At 52.0% G+C, this 17,821-nt stretch overlaps 1 protein-coding gene across 4 annotated transcripts in view; it reads left to right on the top strand.

The window, feature by feature from the left end:
* The window catches only part of SH3PXD2B (SH3 and PX domains 2B), an 87,983-nt gene extending 76,756 nt beyond the window's left edge, over positions 1 to 11,227 (top strand). For all 4 annotated transcript variants that reach the window (XM_068959378.1, XM_068959377.1, XM_068959379.1 and 1 more), the window contains 5 exons: positions 1,876 to 1,993; positions 3,332 to 3,558; positions 4,207 to 4,256; positions 4,892 to 5,017; positions 6,026 to 11,227. In XM_068959378.1, the coding sequence (XP_068815479.1) occupies positions 1,876 to 1,993; positions 3,332 to 3,558; positions 4,207 to 4,256; positions 4,892 to 5,017; positions 6,026 to 7,549 (2,045 nt within the window). In that variant the 3' untranslated portion in view covers positions 7,550 to 11,227. The remainder of the gene's footprint in view (positions 1 to 1,875; positions 1,994 to 3,331; positions 3,559 to 4,206; positions 4,257 to 4,891; positions 5,018 to 6,025) is intronic.
* Positions 11,228 to 17,821: the final 6,594 nt, after the last annotated feature.

Raw genomic sequence — 17,821 nt, forward strand, 5'->3', positions numbered from 1 at the left:
TTGGGGACTTGTACACCAGTGGATGGGGTCAAGGTGGACTTTGTGGAGACTTGTTCAGCTGCCCTTGTTCTGTGCTTTGCAGCCTTCTTGTCTGCATGTCTGTTTGCTTTGCATGTGATGGACTCTGCTTGTGTCACTCGTGCCATACATGCTCCTCTGCTTTCCATCAGACCCACGTGTGTCCATCTCTCTTTCCTCTACCAGCAGCTCCTTCTAACTCTTTGAGGCCTGTCTGTTTTGGGTAGAGAGGCTGGAGTTTCTGCTTTCCCCTAACACATGCATACAGACTACTTGCAACTGCTGCTTTAGTTCCTGTAAGAGTAACTCCTGCTCTAAGTCACGGACCTGGCTGTTGGTGTTTCGGCTAGTGTCAGGAGGAAAGGGTCAGCTTGATTTTGCTCAGTTTGAGTGGGGAATCCAGTGCAATATGAAATATTAAGTCCCTCAAAGACTGTGCTCTTCCAAGAAGATGAAGCCAGGAAAACTGTGAGGTGGGGATATATGACTCTCCAGAGGCGTGGGTTTTCGGGTTAGATTTTTCTCAAAATGGCCTTTACCCTATCGTGGCACTGCTTATGCATGGGCAGTTTCTTCCCTGGCTTTTTTTCCAGAGAGGATAGGGCAAGGCAGGGGAGAAGGAGGGATAGACGAACCTGTTTGTCTGACAGCTTCTTCACAAGGCTGTTAGGAAGTTTCCCTTTCCTCTTGAAGGGTAAAGCATCTGTGTCCCTGCTTACCATGGCTCAGTCTAGTGGGCAGGACATCAGACTCTTCAGGCCTGCCCCTTGGCTTTAAGCAGTCTCCTGGGAGACCCTTCTGTTGAATGGGGACATTCATATGGACCTGCCTTTGTAGAACAGGTGGACACCTGTACCTGAGAGCACATCAGTATGTGTGGAGCTACTTCCTGATGTTTATGTGATTTTCTTTCCTGTATCGCATACAGCTTTGCTTTAAAGTTTCCAAAAGAGAAATTCAAACTTAAAGGGGTACATGGAAGGGCTTTGATGAAGAGCAGGTGAAAGGAGAGCCTCTCATATGAAAAAAGAGAAAGGGGCTTGCTGTGGATAGCCCAGACTGAGGAGGGTCATGGTTGCTTTCCCTCCAAACACTGGGGCTAAAAGGAGGGAAGATAAGAACCATATATGTTAAATGAGAAAGGGCCAGGCATCCATTTAGGGTGAGGTTTCTAGCCCTCAGAGTAGCACATTTTCTAGAACATCAACTATATAGGAGAAATAAGGCAAAAAGCAACTGGAAGGTGAAGCTGGACTGAGGTGTGAACGGGGTTAGGGAAGCTGGTGGTGGCCATGGTGGATCCTGAGCAGGGGCTGCTTCCTGTCTGAGTCCCTGTGAACTGCGAGGAGCACAGATCCTGATGTGAGAGTTTGGGCCACAAACTGGACAGGTGTGAGAGGTGGAGGAGATGAGAGGAAAAGAAGTGGGTACCCAGGTGCAGTCCTCAGGCTGGTTATGGTGGGGCAAGCCTTAAGACAGAAGCTTTCGAAAGGAGTCCTGACTTGTTTGTGCAATACAGGGCTGTAGGAGTGGACTCAAGGCTGCAAATGACTGCCTACTTTTGGGGGCTTTAGACATGAGAGAGGACACAGCCCTAAGGGAGAGGAGGGAGCTGCTTTAGACAGCTTTTCTTTGGGCCACACTAGTTCACCAAAGCTTACATTTCAAAATGCAATTGGGTTTTTTTTTGAAATACATTTCACTGGCATTTCTCTTCAAATAGTCATGTATCTCTGTGTGTTGGCACCTGTATCACAACAAGAATTATTGTCTATATAAAGCACTTAACCATTGTTTGACTGAGTCCAGGTTCCCACAAAACAATACATCCATGAAACTGCACTTTCTTTCCAACAGAGGAGAAGTACACAGTTATTTACCCATATATCGCAAGAGACCAGGATGAAATAAACCTGGACAAAGGGGCTGTGGTGGTGGTGATCCAGAAGAACCTGGAGGGCTGGTGGAAGATCAGGTACCATCCCTACCCCTTGCTCTTCCTGGGATTGCAGAGGAGGCTATGCAAAGCAGGGACTCAACGTGTGTGGGAGGTATGGTCTAAACCAAAGTCTAGAATATAGGGGAGAGCAGAGTCCAGAATTCAGGTCTCTCCATCCCTACACGCTAAAGCTAGCTCAAGTTCAGGGCTTCAGCTGAGCTTATATGTGGTAAAACATCTGTAAGCTCTCCTTCATTCCTGCGCTGGGGAGGTGAACTGTGTCACAGCACTACATGCCCCAGTAATGGGAACCAATGTGGGAAACCAAATATTAACCAGACGTTAATATTACATCATGTATTGCTGTTGGGTAAGCTAGCGAGCGTCCCTGAGGCAGGCTGGATCCACTGGCTGTGTTAGGAAGCTTCTGTGGAGAAGGGCCATCGTCCGGGCCAGGTCTGCTGTGTGCAGTGTGTGTTGAGCCAAAGATGTCTGATCATCCCAAGCTGATGCTTGTTTTCTCCTGGAAGCTCATTTTCTCTTGTCTGCGGTCTAGCAAATGGACTGAGCTGAGCAGGGTCAAAGGATGTGCCACAATTTTCTTAACCTTACACTGAACCTGTGGTATTGGCAGCAGCAAGGCCCCAGAAAAATGTCCATTGACTTTCTAAACTGAGAAGAGCTGCCATGAGAGCTCTAAAGGCAATTACAAGCTCAGCAGCTGGTGCCATCCGAGTGTAATGGCTCCAGCCCGGCCAGCGGGGAGAGTTGTCCTGATGCTGGCACGAGACCCTCCAGCATGGCAGGCAGACTCCATGGATGTGGTTTTTCAATCACATTGCAGGATTGGTTATTCTCCTAAACTCGGTGCAGATTTAGAGCAGGGAAGGGATCCAGGCTGACAGGCTGTGCAGACCGAATGCTTGTGTTTTATCCAAAGAACAGGTACGTAAAGCCTAGCAGCAGCCCTCTAGTTTTCCTCTCCGCTTACCCTGCCAGTGTGTTTCATTCCTGAACCTGTGCCATTGCTGAGGTGAAAAGGAAACCAGGCCTCATGGCTTTCCCGGCCCCAGGCCTGCTGGCTGCGGCTGGTTTGCATGGGAGCGTGAGTCATTGCTGGAGCTTTTCAGATGCCCATATGACAGAAATGGGGCCTGAACCTGAGCAAGCTCATTTTGCCCAGATCACATGGTAACTGGCCTTTGGTCATTGCTTGTCCTGAGCTCTGGCTCTGGGAAGGTCCTTTAGCCCAACTGAAGCGCAGTGGATCATCCCTCTGGAAAGGTCTAGTGACCCCTGAGTCCTGAGACAAGGGCGGATGGATGGCAGTGCTGAGGGCTTAGGACAGCGGCGCCCCTCTTGTTACCCTCACAGGTACCAGGGCCAAGAAGGCTGGGCCCCGGCCTCCTATCTCAAAAAGGGGAACGGAGAGGTGTTTTCACAGAAGCTGGGGTCAGGCTCCTCCACTCATTCATGTGCCTTGGATCTGGATGGCATCTCCCGGCAGCAGAACGCAGCAAACCGAGAGAAGGACGGTCTCACCAGCCAGAGAGATGGGAGATTTGACAGCCGTCCCCTGCCTAATGCTGATATTCGACGCAGTAAGTGGCCAGTCGGGAAGACGTCAGTGATGGCTGGGGTTTCAGTGCAGCCCTTCTTGTGGGCTTTTGGTAACCAGGTGTGAGGGAGCCAAAAGGCCTGCTGGTACTGAGAGCTTTGCAGCAAGGTCTAGAAATAGCGTGGCCTAGACAGACAGGGCAAGTGAACAGCGCTGCAGGGATCTGCTGGACTCACTGGATGTAACCGACACAGCCCCCCTCCCAGGCTGCAAATTTGACTCCATACGCTCCTCTCAGGAGCTGAGGCATTTTAACCTGACAGGTAAAGTCAGGGCTTCGGGGTCAGGCCTGTAGTGAAAAGGCAAGTTCACTTGGTCACCTCAGCCTCATGTCCCAGTGGGACCTGCTGGTGCAAAACTACCTCCTGTTCCAGTGAGATGCTCTCAAAACCTGGGTGACCTGTGTCGCTTTAGGTACCAGGCAGACAGGGCCCTTGTTTGGCTGCCTTCCCAGGCTTTGCCCATGCCATTCTGGGAAGGGGAAGGGCAGGAGGCAGCCTTTAGAGTGTGAACATGGAGATTGCCATTGTTTCCTCTTCCACACGCCTTTAGGGAAGGGTCCCCCCTCCCCCCCCCGGGCGTGGGACCCACAGCCAGAACCTCAACAGCATCTGAAATTCTTTCTCCGCAGAGTCACCGAAGATGAGGCAGAGACCCCCTCCTCGCAGGGATCTCACTATAGTAAGTATATCCTGAGTCCTCCCAGAGTCTTGGAAACCCAGAGAGGGGTGGTATTGTGTAGGATGGCCCCATTCCTGATCTTCTCAAAGCATCTGCTTACAGTTACTATTGGAGACAGAAGACTGAGCTAGATAGGTCTGAACCAGTGGTGGTGGTCTTATATCTCATTTGCCAGGAGAAGTAGGAGAACAGCAGTGGCAGAGGGAGACGGAGAGAAGCACTGAGAAGGAGCTCTGGTCTCTGGTTATTCTCAGCCCTGTACCACGGGCTTGATTGGGATTAGAGTAGGCACATGACCTTCATGCTGTCATAAGACTCCTCTGTTTGCAATTGGTCTTTAGGTGAACCTTTGGTTGGTTTGTCCTGCGAGGCTAAGCTGCCAGTGCAAGGTTGCAAGCCATCTCCCTCCTCCTAGGGAGAGTAACTCCCCTGTTAGTGATACATCAGACAATCTGGGCAATTTCCTTTTCAGCCTGGAAATGACTTGCCAGTTTGTGAGAGTGCTGCATGGGCTAAGCTGACCACCCAGGCCTGCCTGTGCTAGCTTGCTTCTCTGCAGGCTGTTTGTCTGTGTGAGCGTTGTGTTGCACCTTCTGTAGAAACACATTGATGGGTTTTGGTTTTCATTGTCATAGCCACGTGGTTTGAACCTGCCTAAACCTCCTGTCCCTCCTCAAGTGGAAGAGGAATATTACACCATAGCTGACTTCCAGACCACCATCCCGGATGGCATCAGCTTCCAGGCAGGAATGAAAGTAGAGGTGAGAATGTCGTCTTCTTTTCTCACTGCTCCTTTGCAGGAGAGCGGAAATCCTGGCTCCCATTGGCCCTGGGATCCTGTTTTGGGCAGGGAGGAACCAATCACTGTGTTCTGGGTGGAAACTGAGCATGGTGGTGGATGTTACTGCGTGTGTGAACTGTCAGCATCCCTGGGCTCACCTAGAGCAGAAGAGAAACCCATATGAGCTATGAGGCTTTGGAGTCCCTGGTGCTCCTGGCAGCCTCTTGTCCCCCAAGTGTGACTGAGCTAATGGAAATTAAAACTACATCACAAATGGAGTTAGAGATGGCGTTTTTTCTTATTTAGGCCTGTTCCAAACACAATTGCTTAACTAGCACATCCGGTTTTACTGGCAGAATCCCAGTTGTAGATCTAATTATGCTTTTCCACATATAGTCTGTGTCTCTCTAAGAACACTTTTCCTTTATTGCTGCCCCAGTCACCTCTTCCCAGTGGAGAGCAGGTCCTAGTCCCATTTCTGGAGCATACATAGGCTGGAGGTTTGCACATCTGTGCAGTAATGCTGCTGGTTGACTGCTCCAACAGTGCCACGCAGTGGCCGCTGCAAGTACTTGGGAGAGCTGTGTCTTGGGAGAGCCTGTCCTGTCTTTCAGGGCCGGATGGTGACAGCTCAGTGCAACTCTCCCAAGCATTCGTGTCTGACGAGATAATGTCATTCCTTCAGTGAGCTGCCCTAGTGCCAGCTCCTGGCACCTGGGTCACCTCTCCTAGCCGAGGTCCTCAGCAGGATTCCCTCTCCTTAGGGTGCCAGTCGTGTGTTTTGCAGGCTGAGCCGGCAGTAACAGCTATGTGAAAAACATTCTAGCTGGCTGTCCCTGTCATTATGTGGAATTTGGATACCAAGTTGGGGGAGGCAAAAGCAGCAGGGCCTCATGTCATACTGATCTCATTTCAGAGATACTGAGCATCCCCTTTTGTGCAGAGAGGGCCGATGTGTGCGTGTCTGAGGTTTCCTTTCCTCCTGCAGGTTATTGAGAAGAACTTGAGCGGCTGGTGGTACATTCAGATAGAGGAGAAGGAAGGCTGGGCTCCTGCTACGTTTATTGATAAATACAAGAAAACTAGCAACGCATCCAGGCCAAACTTCCTGGCTCCATTACCCAACGAGATAGCCCAGCTGCGGGTTGCTGATGCCACAGTGGAAAGCAGTGCCAGCGAAGAAGCCACTGGACCTTGCAGGCCTCTGCCAGAGGCTCCTCCGAATGGTATGGACTGTGGAATGAAGTGGGCCAAAGACTGGAAGGGGAAGGAGGCTACTGAGAGTGCAGACCTAGCCTTCACCTCTGGGTACGAGGAGATCTCGGACCGTGATGTGGAGGAGAAGCCCAGCCTGCCGCCCAGGAAGGAATCGATCATTAAGTCAGAAGGCGAGTTAATGGAGAGGCAGAGGCCTCCTCCCAAGCCTCCAGGCATGATTTTGCCCATGGTCCCACCGAAGCAGTCAGCAGCTCCAAAGGACAGCAAGAAGCCAGAGCTGAAAACAGAGAAGGGCAAACTGTTCCAGTTGAAAAACGAAATGGGACTGGAATGTGGACACAAGGTGTCAGCCAAGGAAGTGAAGAAGCCCAATCTCCGACCTATTGTCAAGCCAACCAAGCCAAAAGCTGAGCCTGTGGAGGACAAGCCTGAGCCACTTGCTCAGAATCCTTTTTTGAAATCAAGACCTCAGATCAGGCCAAAACCCGCTGCAGCCCCCCGGGCTGACCCTCCTCCAGCTGATGATAAACTGGACATCTGTAGCCTGCGAAGCAAGCTTAGACCTGCAAAGTGCCAAGAGAAACCCTCTGAGCAGGACACTGCTGCCAGTGAAAACTCCTTCAGTAATGCCACGGTCCCCTCAGAGACTTCTGGAAAGTTTCAGGAGCGACCAAGTGTGGAGAGCAAGCCTCTGCCTAAACCGGACAGCCACATCGCAAAAGAGGCACTGCCCAAATGTCCCCTGGGCCCAGCAAAAATAGCTCACCCTGAGCCAAAGAGTGACTACCCAAATCCCAGGGAGCCCCCGCCTCAGCGGCCCGTTGTACCACCCCGTAGACCACCACCCCCAAAGAAAACAGCATGTCCTACCTCTGGCCCCACACCAGAGCTGAAAACCCAGCCGCGGGAAGCACCTGAAATCAGATCTTCCGCTGTACCAGGTAGGCCCATGCTGGTTCCACCGAAAGCCAAACCGTTCCTGGCTGCTTCAAGCCAAGATGAAGCCAAAGTGAAAAGCAGCTTAGTCCCAAAGGTAATATCCAAGCCAGTGGAGAGAGGGGAAGCCAAGGAGAGGACGTCTATCCCCTTCTCCAATCCGGAAATCTCCAAGGAAGCTCTCTATGTGGCAGTGGCAGATTTTGAAGGCGATGAGGAGACCAACAGCTTTAAAGAAGGGACTTTATTTGAAGTTCGTGAGAAGAACAGCAGTGGCTGGTGGTTTTGCAAGGTCCTGACTGGGGGGCCCTGTTGGGAGGGCTGGATCCCTTCCAATTATCTAAGAAAGAAGCCATAATCTGTCTTCTGTTTACACAGTTGGAGGTTCCCTGTTCTCTCACCTGAGTATTTAATTAGCTTATTAATTTATAGTTTGCCATAAGGCTGGCTTTAAAAAAAAGAAATTGAGAAAACATTGAGATACCATACATTCCAGTTTACCCCCTTCTGAGGTAGTGTGCAAGAAGCAGGCTTGACCCATGCAGCTAGGCCTCCATCTCCGATCTGTGTGCTCCCACCCTTCCTCCTCCCCACATCCCTGGAAATACTTCTCTCCTTTGGCCATGTACGATAGCCCAGCCACGTAGTGCTCTTCTGAACAAGCTTCATGGCATACAGTAGCTCACATGGTCCTCTCTACTAGGGAGGACACTGCTACCTTGATAGGCATTTTTGCCACCTGTACAGGGAATTCAAAGGAAATATAGCAGGAGCCAGGTCAAGAAATGAAGTTTGGCCTGGTACCAGCGAAGGAAATCTGGACTCACAGAACTATTTGCTTTTCCCTGAGACTCAGGGTCATGGTCAAATGTTGTACGTCATATTGCTTAGTTCAGGTGTGTAACAGAGTCATAGGAAACATGGAAACAAGGAGAAATGATTGTTCAGAGTCAGGTCCCATAGCTCTTTGTGCACATGCACATTGGAGGTCAGGCGTGCTCTAGTTAAGGTCTTGCTTGCCCACTGTGCGTGCCGTAAGAGAGTCCTTAGGTCCTTCTCTGTTCTACAATGACAAGTGTTAATTTAAACATCCTCCTCTTAGGAAAAAAATACACACACACACACACACACACACACACACACACATGAACATTACAGGTCCTCTCCGTGCTCATCCAGGGCTCTATGCAGACTTGTACCTTGCAGTGTTACAACCAAACAAGAGGTGTTTTGGCTTTGGTAGCTGAAGAATACTATGCAACGCAGAGAGGACCAGAATGACCCCATAAGCCCTGGAAAGACGATGCTTTGCTTTCCTTCCAACACAGACTGCACTGCCTGTTGGACTAACTGGGGACGACCCGTTCCCACCCATGACCCACCGGGCTTCCCAGGGCTGGCAGGCAGCAGCCAGAGGTGGGTCCTTTAGTAGGTGCTGATATTATGAAGTGCAATCCAGAATGTGGGAGTTCAGCTCCTCATGACAAGCAGTTGTGAGGTGTGTCCAGTGCTCAGGTGTTCCTTGTCTCTTTGGTTAAATTCTCTTTTTAATGCTTTCTTATTTTACTTTTCTTCATTCTGCTGAGGGGAGGGGAACAACATGGAAGAATACAAACTTCTAGTTGCCTCCGTCTTCCTAACCACGCTGGTTTGTTAAACTCTCTGAAATGCCTTGTTTGTCTCCCCATCTGTCTATCTTCCTGCACTCTAAATACTTTCATTACATCCTGTGTGTCAGTCTGCTTGGGGGCTTCAAGTCAAACTGCGCCTGGGTTTTTTCCATGAAACTCCTACCTGCCAAGCCTAATCTTGCAACGTTTATCCAGGCTTGCAGCATTTATCCCAGCAGGAAGACAAACGTGGTCTGCCCAGCTGTCACTCCTTTGTGCTCCTTTCTTCCCGTCTGTACTTGGCTGCTTGCAGATTCAGGACAACACTTCTCTATCCAGAAGAACTTTAAACCCAGCACTTCTGTGGGCTTATTGTTGACCAAGACCATCTGCCCTGTCTATTCTAATTGCAACTGTAAGTGCTGCAGACGCAACTCTGCAGCCACATTGTTTTGCTGCTGAAAACAATTACAGTTTTCCCTCTAATTTGAGGCTGGCAGAATTGAAGACATTCTGTGTGCTATAGGAGTACTGTCCACTCCCCTGAACCTTTGCTTCCATCCCGTGTTTTCTTTTGTGGCAGCCATGTGGTTAAAGATATCTCTGTCTATGTTCAAAATGAAAATATTAGTGCCTCAGGCGAGGGTCATTTTGAGAAGGTGATGGGGGCTGTTTGTCCCAGCCCCTCTTTTAATCAAAGAGAGAAGCCATCCTAGTCCATCCTAGTATCTGGAAGCCCCAAAGGCTGATTTTTAGCCTTGGGAATTCATGCGCCCAGATCTCTGGCTAATACCTCTCCCTCCCATCTACAATTTTCTGATCATACATTAGGGCTGACTCACCTGATCTGGCAATGAGCAATATATCTGCAACACAATCCAATAACTAAGTTACTTGTGTGGCACTTAGAGGTGTTGATGTGCTCCCAGGAGAGTTGCACAGTGGGTTCCAGGAACAGTACTGCCTCTTTTTTATCTTTTTTTTTCTTTTTCTTTCTTTTTTTTTTTTTTTTTGCATCTCTTGCTCCATTAAAACTCCTCTGCTGTGGGAATGAAGGGAGCCCTCAGGATGAGTTGACAGAGCTGCCCAGCAGTCAAATTCAGCTCCCACTTTTGCTGAGGAAGGGGCCAGAAGAAGCAGTGTCCCTCGCGCCTCATCTGTGCCGGTTGCTGTCGGTTTTTCCAAGCAGCGGGTTGAAGAGTGTGTGCGCCTTTTTCCTGTGACAGTGCTTCCTTGCGCTCCCTTGGCTGAACAGCCCTTTTGGCCTCAGAGATGTCTGTCTCGTTTCTCTGTCTCATAGACCTCACTAATCCCAGTTTTCCTCATATGGGACAATGCTATTTCTGTTTTCTCGTACTAAGTGAGGGCTATTTCTGTTTTCCTCCCAGACTGAACACTAGAACTGGTAGTGCTTCATATTGCTGACACAAGTACTGTATTTGGCTCACCGAGAGCGCGACAGGATTGGTCCCTTGTTCCTCAATAGTTTCTAAGAACGTAGGGTCAGTTCCCAGCACGTACTGTATGTGTGGGGTCATCCTTCACAGGATCACAGGCACCAGATGCCTTCCCTATCCTACCCCCCCTACCCCACCCCGTGAGGGGTTGCCCCATGCTGTCTTTGAGGTGGGAACAGACTTCAGTCTGGAACAACGGATCCCGGTAAGGAAGATGCTGAGAACCATTGTGCTAACAGAGTTCTTTTCCTCGGCTCTCCAACACTTCTCTTTTGCTTGGTAGCTACGCAGGCCCTCTGACACTGAGCAGCGAGGGCTTGCAGCGGGCTCTCATGCCCTCTGGCAGGAGGTCCCTCCTTTCTGTACCTTGCACATGAAATGAGGCTAAGTTCACTGACTACCTCATGAGGAGGAGGAGGGCAGCCTGGGAGGCTCGGTTCACTGATGTCTGCCATGCACTTTGAGATCTGCAAGGCACTGGAGGGAAAGGCCACGTGTTTTCTTACACGTGTTATCCTGGTAGCCAAACGCCATCCTCCCTCCCCTCTGACAACTGCTAAAGCACTTGCCCACCACCAGCAAAGCCCTTCCCAGGCAGCCCCGAATCCAAGACTCGCTGCACGGGGGACAGCACCATGTCTTGTGGCGCAAGAGCCACGTGTCTGGGGGTCCCTTGGCTTGGTGCATCCCAGGCAGGCTGGAGGCCTCTCGCTGCACCTCGCTCCTTCTTGCGAACTCTAGAAGCCTGTTTGTTTGTCTGTGTCGCTCTATATTATGTAAGCGCGTATAAGTCTACATTACTGTGGGCGGGTGGGGCTGTCAGCAGAAGGTAGATGTAGCTGTGTAAATGCCATATCTATACTTTCACCATTAGAGGGTTGGTTTTTTTTTTTTTTATTTGGTGGGATTTTTTTTTTTTTGTAATAAATAAAAAGAAACTGCTTGACTGGTTTCAAGCACAATTGTGAACCCGTGTCTGCCTGGCGTGTGTCCGTATTGCTGCACAGTGGGCTGCCTTGGAAAGTGCATTGCTGTCCTTTTTAGAGCAGTGGCAGCTCTACCTAGTTACTTGGTTCAGATTTTGCATTTGCTCCCTGTTCTCACAGAGCGCCGGAGGGGTTCTCCTCCACCAAGCAGCCATTTACACCAGCTTCTTCTGTATGCTTTGCTGCTGGTTGCCGCAGCTCCCAGCCCACATTTTGGCTCTTACCCCTGACTTGCTGGAGCAGAGGAGCTGATCTTGGGAAGACAGGATGGCCACCACAGCCACTGTTTGTCTCTGCATCAGCCACAGTCCTAGGCAGAACAGGAGCAAATTGTCTCTAAGGTGTGACATGCAGCTGCATAACAGGGTGGGGGAGGCCCTCAGGGAGACCAAATAGTGTGTAAGGAGACGACGCTTATTGCTGTCAAGGAACCCTAAGCATGACTCCTTTCGGCTGAATTTGCTTGTGCTGCAGAGGACCTGTCCCCAGTGTAAAATGTTCCTCTTTTTCCTCAGAGCATTTTCGTCTGTTGGGAGCTAAACAGGGCTGTTTCTGTATTTGTCTTGCTTGTGGGTGATGTTTTGGTAGAGCAACTGCTGACTCCAGATCCAACTGCCCTCATCCTCTGCAACAGCCATTGTGGGTGTTGCCATCTCAGCGTATCTTAAGCCCAGGTGGAGACAGTTGAGTGGAGAAAGCATCTCAGCAGGAGTCTGGACACCACTGCTGCCTGTGTCGTAGCCTTGCAAAGTTGAGCTGGCGCTGTCTTATTCTCCAGGTATGCCTCCCCATAAGCTTCCCGCGGGTCGGCCCCTTGGGCTTCCCAGCACCCTGAGGCTGTTTCCCACTGCAGTCGGTGGGGCAAATCTTGCTTCCTGCTGTTGGAAAGTCCAGCTACGTTTCTTCAGCTGGTCTCCTGCCTACCAGAAAAGCAGAAGTAGTAATAAGTTGCTTTAAAATCCTGCCTGGCAGGGTAGAAAAAGGAAGCAGACAAGCACCGTGGGTGTGTAAGGGGACGGGAAAGGGCTGCCCTGAAGGGTTTCTCGAGGAAAGGCCTGTCCATCTTGGCAATCTGGTGTATCTGGTCTGATTGCCTCCTTCCCAAGCACCCATGTGGGTAATGAGGCTGAACGGCCCTTTTGTGGGGGCTATTCGAAGGAGCCCAGTGGCTCTGAGGAGGCCCCAGGAAAGCCAGGCACCCCCAATAATCTGGAGGTGACGCATGGCGGGGTTGCCGCGGGGGCAGGTGGTTTTGCTGCACTGCTGCCTTGGTCTGTGGATGACAAAGTCGTGCCAGCCCTGAGGGGGACCCGGTCGGTTAGCAGCAAGCTAACGACTGAGCCTCCATGCGTGCCCAAGAGGTACATGAGCTGTGGCGCTGGTGCAGCCGGGGCAGCTGCTGGCAGCTGGGTCCCCCCTGCGTGATGCTGCAGGGACCGTGGGGGCCCCCAATCCCTTCCCTGCGCGTTGTCCTGAGCGCTGTTGTCCTCCTCCAGCCGCAGGCAGCCGCGGCCACTGCGCGGTGCTGTTCCCTCGGCACGGCGGAGCCCGGAGACGTGCCCAGCGCTAGCAGCCAAAGGCGAGGAAGGGGCTGCCGACGTGCCTGGCTTCGCGGGGGGCTCCTCTAGCAGGACTGGGGCCAGGCTGCTGGCTGCCCAGTCCCTCGCAAGGGGGTGGGACAGGTCATGACGCGTGGACTTCTGTCTTACAGTCCTTAGGGATGAGTAACCCTGTTCTTGTATTGCTCTTGCGCCACGTTTTGCCTCTCCGCCTCCTGCCGCTGGACGCCACTGCAGGAGCAGCGCTGGGTCGTGAGGTCATCTCTGTGCACAGCCCATGCCCTGTGCCGGCATGGGGGATTTTTTTTTTCTTCTTTTTTCTGTGTGTCTATGGCTAGTGAAGGCTGTAGCCTTATATTCAATGCTAGTCATGTGGGGGGTGGTATTAGCTGGGCCACCATTTTGCTGGCCCTCAGTGTACCCCAGCACTCATGGCTAGGAGAACCATAGGTGCTGGTTTAGAAAGTGCTCAGGAAAACATGATTTTTTTTCTTCCGTGCCTATGCAGAGCTGGCTCTCCCCAGCCGCACTGGGGTTGCTGCCGGTCCTCCCGGGTGCCAGGCTCATCCCTACCCGTGCCCGGGAGGCCTTGGCGTTGCGCCCTGCCACGCACAGCAGGTGTCCCAGCCCACCCCGAGCAGTGCTTGGTGGCCCATTCCCAAAGCACGACCTGGGCTCACTGTATGCCCCCAAGCCACGTGGCACCGAGCGCGGCCTGCCCAGGGCTGCCCAAGGAAAGCCCGGCCAAGCTCCTTGCACCACAAGGAGTATGGCCTGATATGGCACCATCTGCCATTTTGGTCACCTTTGGTCATTAGATGAATGAATTAGATGAATTAGATGAAGCCATGCCCACCTCTGTCTGCAGAGGATGGAAACGGGTGGCTATAGGCACTGCGAGGGCTCCTTAGAGCGGCGGCGCTTCCATGCCATGGTTCAAGCCTAGCAATTCAGTTACTTTGAGCTCAAACCAGGTTGAGCCTGGTGATTCCTGAAAGGGCAGGGAGGGACCCTGCCCATCGCCTGAGCGGCTCTTTGCCATTCAGGCCGGCGCGGGCGTGCGGCCATGTTCACTGCAACGACTCAGGCAAAAGTAGGGGTTGGCCCCCAGGAACACGGTACCTCCGGGGGGGGGGGGGGAGGGGGTGACACTGCCTAAAAGAGGAAGGAAAGCGCATCTTCCACAGGTACGTGAGGGTAGAAGGGACCGAGAGGGTCTCACCTGCCACGGGAGCTGGGGCAGCGTCGCACGGCTCAGCCGTCAGCCCTCGGCCAGAGCTGGGCAGCGCTGCTCGTAAAAGGCTTTTCGGCGCGAAGAGCCGCTGTCGGGCTCCGCCGCCACCTGCGCAAAGGCTTCAGCGCGGCCGCGCTCTTGCCAGGGCAGCGTTATGAATGAATTCCCCCGCGCCGCGCTGACCACATCTGAGGCTACGCCGCTGGCGTCTGCCTTCAGCCGGCCACCTCCGAGAGTATAAACAGTTTACAGCTCGGCCTGCTGCTGGCCTCCGCTCGGTACGTAGCCAGCCGCGAAAAATAGCGGCGCAGCCCTCTTTAAAGCGCTTGCTGGTTTATCTTGCAGCCGAGGCGCCCGCCTGGGCAGGGGGGAGGGCAAGCGCATCCCTGCAGTGCCCCTCTCCCCCACGGCATCTCCGGCTCCACCGAGGCCGGGGCACCGGCGGTTTGCAGCGCAGCGCCCTGCCCTCTCCCTGTTTATTAGCTCTTTAGTGGAGGTGGGGAGGGAAAAAAAAAAGGTTTTGCTCACCCAGCAGGGCAACAGCTTTTAAATGTCAGGGAGAACGCCTACAAGCCAGAGTTTTATTTGGTTCATAAACAAGTAAAATCATATTAAGGTAAAACAGGTAAATGGACCCCCCCCCCCCCCAAAAAAAAAAAAAAAAAAAGGAAACACAGAGCACTGAACACAAGGCTATAGAGTACTGACATGTAGAAGTGCAGTTCCCTCCCTCGTGCGACTCCCCCCTCCCCGCTCCCCCAAATGATTTGCTTGAAAAGCCTAATACAGAGTCCAAAATCTGATTCTGCTTAAACATGATGTACAGATCACAGTATTGAATCATAAAGGTAACAATAAGAGAGTAACTGTCTCGGGAAGGGGGAAGGTAAAAGGGTTCCCCCTACTTTCCTTTTTCCTTCTTTCTCTTTCTTTTTTTTTTTTTTTCCCCACAAACAGGTTAGGAGGAGAGGGGGGAAAATCCATGGGAATAAACACTTTTTCACTCCAATATATATACATAGATATATTTATATATATATAAAAAGCAGGATTCTCAGTGAACACAAAATTCTATAAAACTACCACTGATCTGTGTTATTTTTCTCCCCGTTTTTTTTTTAAAAGTTGCTTTAAAAAGGATAAAAAGTGCACAGACACCCTTATAAGGCACAAACAGATCTTCTGTACAAATCATATATCATCAGACTGTTTAAAAAAAAAAATAGCAATACGAGTACTAACAATTAAATCTGTAAGAGGCTACCTTTTCCTGGAAATCTTTTTAAAAGAGGCCTCTGCGCCTATTTGGGAAAATTCCTGTTGCTCTCGCATAGGCAGGGCGACATGTCCACTGCTGCTCATTTCCCGCTCCTCTGCGCAGCTGCACCCTGCACCCAACTAGTTGAATTACCCTGAATGAGCTCGATCCCTTGCTGGCCCTGCTGGATGCTGCCCTTTTGGAAATCAGTCACAGCTGCTACAGCAAAAATTAAACCCGTGCGATGAGGCCTCCTCTGTGACCCGGAACAGCTCTGGCTTCAGCCCGCCTTGCATTTGGTATTTCTCCCTCTTGGCTTAAAAGAAGGGGTACACCGAAGCCCCCGGCCGCACAATCAGCTGCGCTCAGCTGAGGGCTGGAGGCTTCAGCCTAGCGTGGCGAGGCTTTAGCCTGAGCACGGCTCGCGTACAGCTGCCTGCCTTGCTCTGCGCGCGCACAGCCCCTGTGCGTATACTGTAGGGGCCGAGCAGTGCCGAAACCGGGACGGCAGCATGAGGCAGGGGGACGGACGCTTGCATTTCCGAGCCCAGACCTCGGCTGATCCCAGCTCGCGCCGCTCGCGTCCCACGCAGCCATCTCAGACAGCTTCCCTGGGCTCCCTCCTCAGGCCACGGCAGCCCGCTCCCGCCCGCTAGCCGCGCTCCCCGCGGCAAGGCTAACCCCGGGCCTACCCAGCGGTCACATACTTCGTGCTCTTAGCATTGCGCCTGCTTACGACACCCAAACCCCGGCCCTCCACCCAAGAACCGGGGCTGAGCAGCGACGCGGCCGTCACCGGGCCGGGCAGCCTGGGGGTGCGGGAAGGCTGAGCCGCGGGAGGCTGCCCGCGCTGCCGCTGCACCGAGCCTTGCGACGCTCTCACAGCTGCTCCCTGCTTGAAGGGCCCCACTGAGCGCTGAGCGTGCTCAGGTGGGACACCGCCAGCCGCGTCATGTCGCTGAGTTTCCCGAAAGGGCTCTGCTTCGCCAAGCTGGCGTGCTCTCGCGCCGATGCTGCAAGGCAGTGTGCGAGAGCAGAGCTCATTCCAAAGTGGCCTCTCATTTATACGCTTAATGAAAATATTAATTAGCTCTTCGGGAAGGGAAGGGGTTTTGTGTGTGTGTGTGCGCGCCCTGGACGACGGCATGTTAGAACAGACTGCAGAGCAGAAACGGCCTGATGGGGGAAGAGGATTATCTGATCCCCTGGGCGTGCTTTCCATGATGTAAGAAACGATCTGGGATAGGGATTGATTACAGTTATGTAACTGATTACACCACTGTCAACAGCACATCCAAACCACCACCCAGGCAATCAGGACACGGATAGGTGGCAACACCCCCAGAGCTACCAACACCTAGGAGAAGAAAGGCTGGAGCGAAGCAGGTAAAAAAGGGGCTGGCGTAGAGAAGTGACAGACAAAAACTCGGGCTGCGCCTCTGGGCCCAGAAGCCCTGTGACATGCATGAGTTGTTTTCTGTTTTTCTTTTTTTTTTTTTTTCATTTTTAGACCAAGATGTGATAATTGCACCTTTCCGAAGAAAGCAGTTCATATGCTTTTGGTGGCACACACAGTCACGGAGTTCAAATCACTCCAGCCCCTCTTGCGTTCTCCGTCTTCCCTTCCTTACCAACCTGGACTCTCCCAGCTGGAAACCCAGCCAGGCTCCGTGGGTGCATGAGTCAAAGGAGCGGAGAGTCCTCGTTGCAAGTGGGCAGAGGACAGCAGTAAGTTCCCATGGGAGCAGCAGGGAGGAGGACGTTGTTCCCCACACCCAGCCCTGCTGCAGCCTGCTCATAAGCTTCCCAGATCGTGTAGGTTGCTGCCATTTGTAGCTGTCCAATATCTCAGCTGAAATCTATTTACCTTTTAAGTCCCAACATCTAATAATAGCCTCAGAGCCTTTTTCTTTCCTCCTCCCAAGTAGAGCCAAGTGAGAGCCCTGTTCATTTCAACAAGTTCTTGTCTACTCCTAAGGCCTTCCCCTGGGAACCAGAGCATCCAGGCAGATGACAGCTTTGCTGACAAAACCTGGAGAGGCAGGAGAAAGACAGCAGGTAAAAATCAGCACACACGCAGTCCCAAGAAAGAAAAGGTGAACCAGCTTGAACTCGGTCAGAAATGGATTTCTCACCACAAGCTCCAAAAAGTCCTCATGGGACTTGGATGGCGAAGGAGGAAGGCTGTGCCCTGCCGTGGCACTGGTTACAGCAGAAGGGTTAAGAGAAAAGTGAGTCAGGCAGGACTGTGCAAGATGGCAACTACACCAAGTCCTAAGAGGAGCAGAGCAAAGTGCAAGCGCACGTGTGTGACTGTGACAAACACTCCCTTAACAACTATCATTTTAGATGATGGTAGGCCATCGCTTTTCCTCTTTCTCAGCTGCTGGCCAGATGTGCTGCCTGCTTCCTCCAAGATACCCTGTCTGTCCCTGCCCTAAGCCAAGATCATAGCATAGTTGTCCAAAAGCAAGTTTAATCCACAGGCATGTGGAACAGGCTGCAATTTACGGCTATGTAAACTAG

The sequence above is a fragment of the Struthio camelus genome, chromosome 13, assembly GCF_040807025.1.
Source record: "Struthio camelus isolate bStrCam1 chromosome 13, bStrCam1.hap1, whole genome shotgun sequence".
In the NCBI taxonomy this organism is placed as follows: Eukaryota; Metazoa; Chordata; class Aves; order Struthioniformes; family Struthionidae; genus Struthio; species Struthio camelus.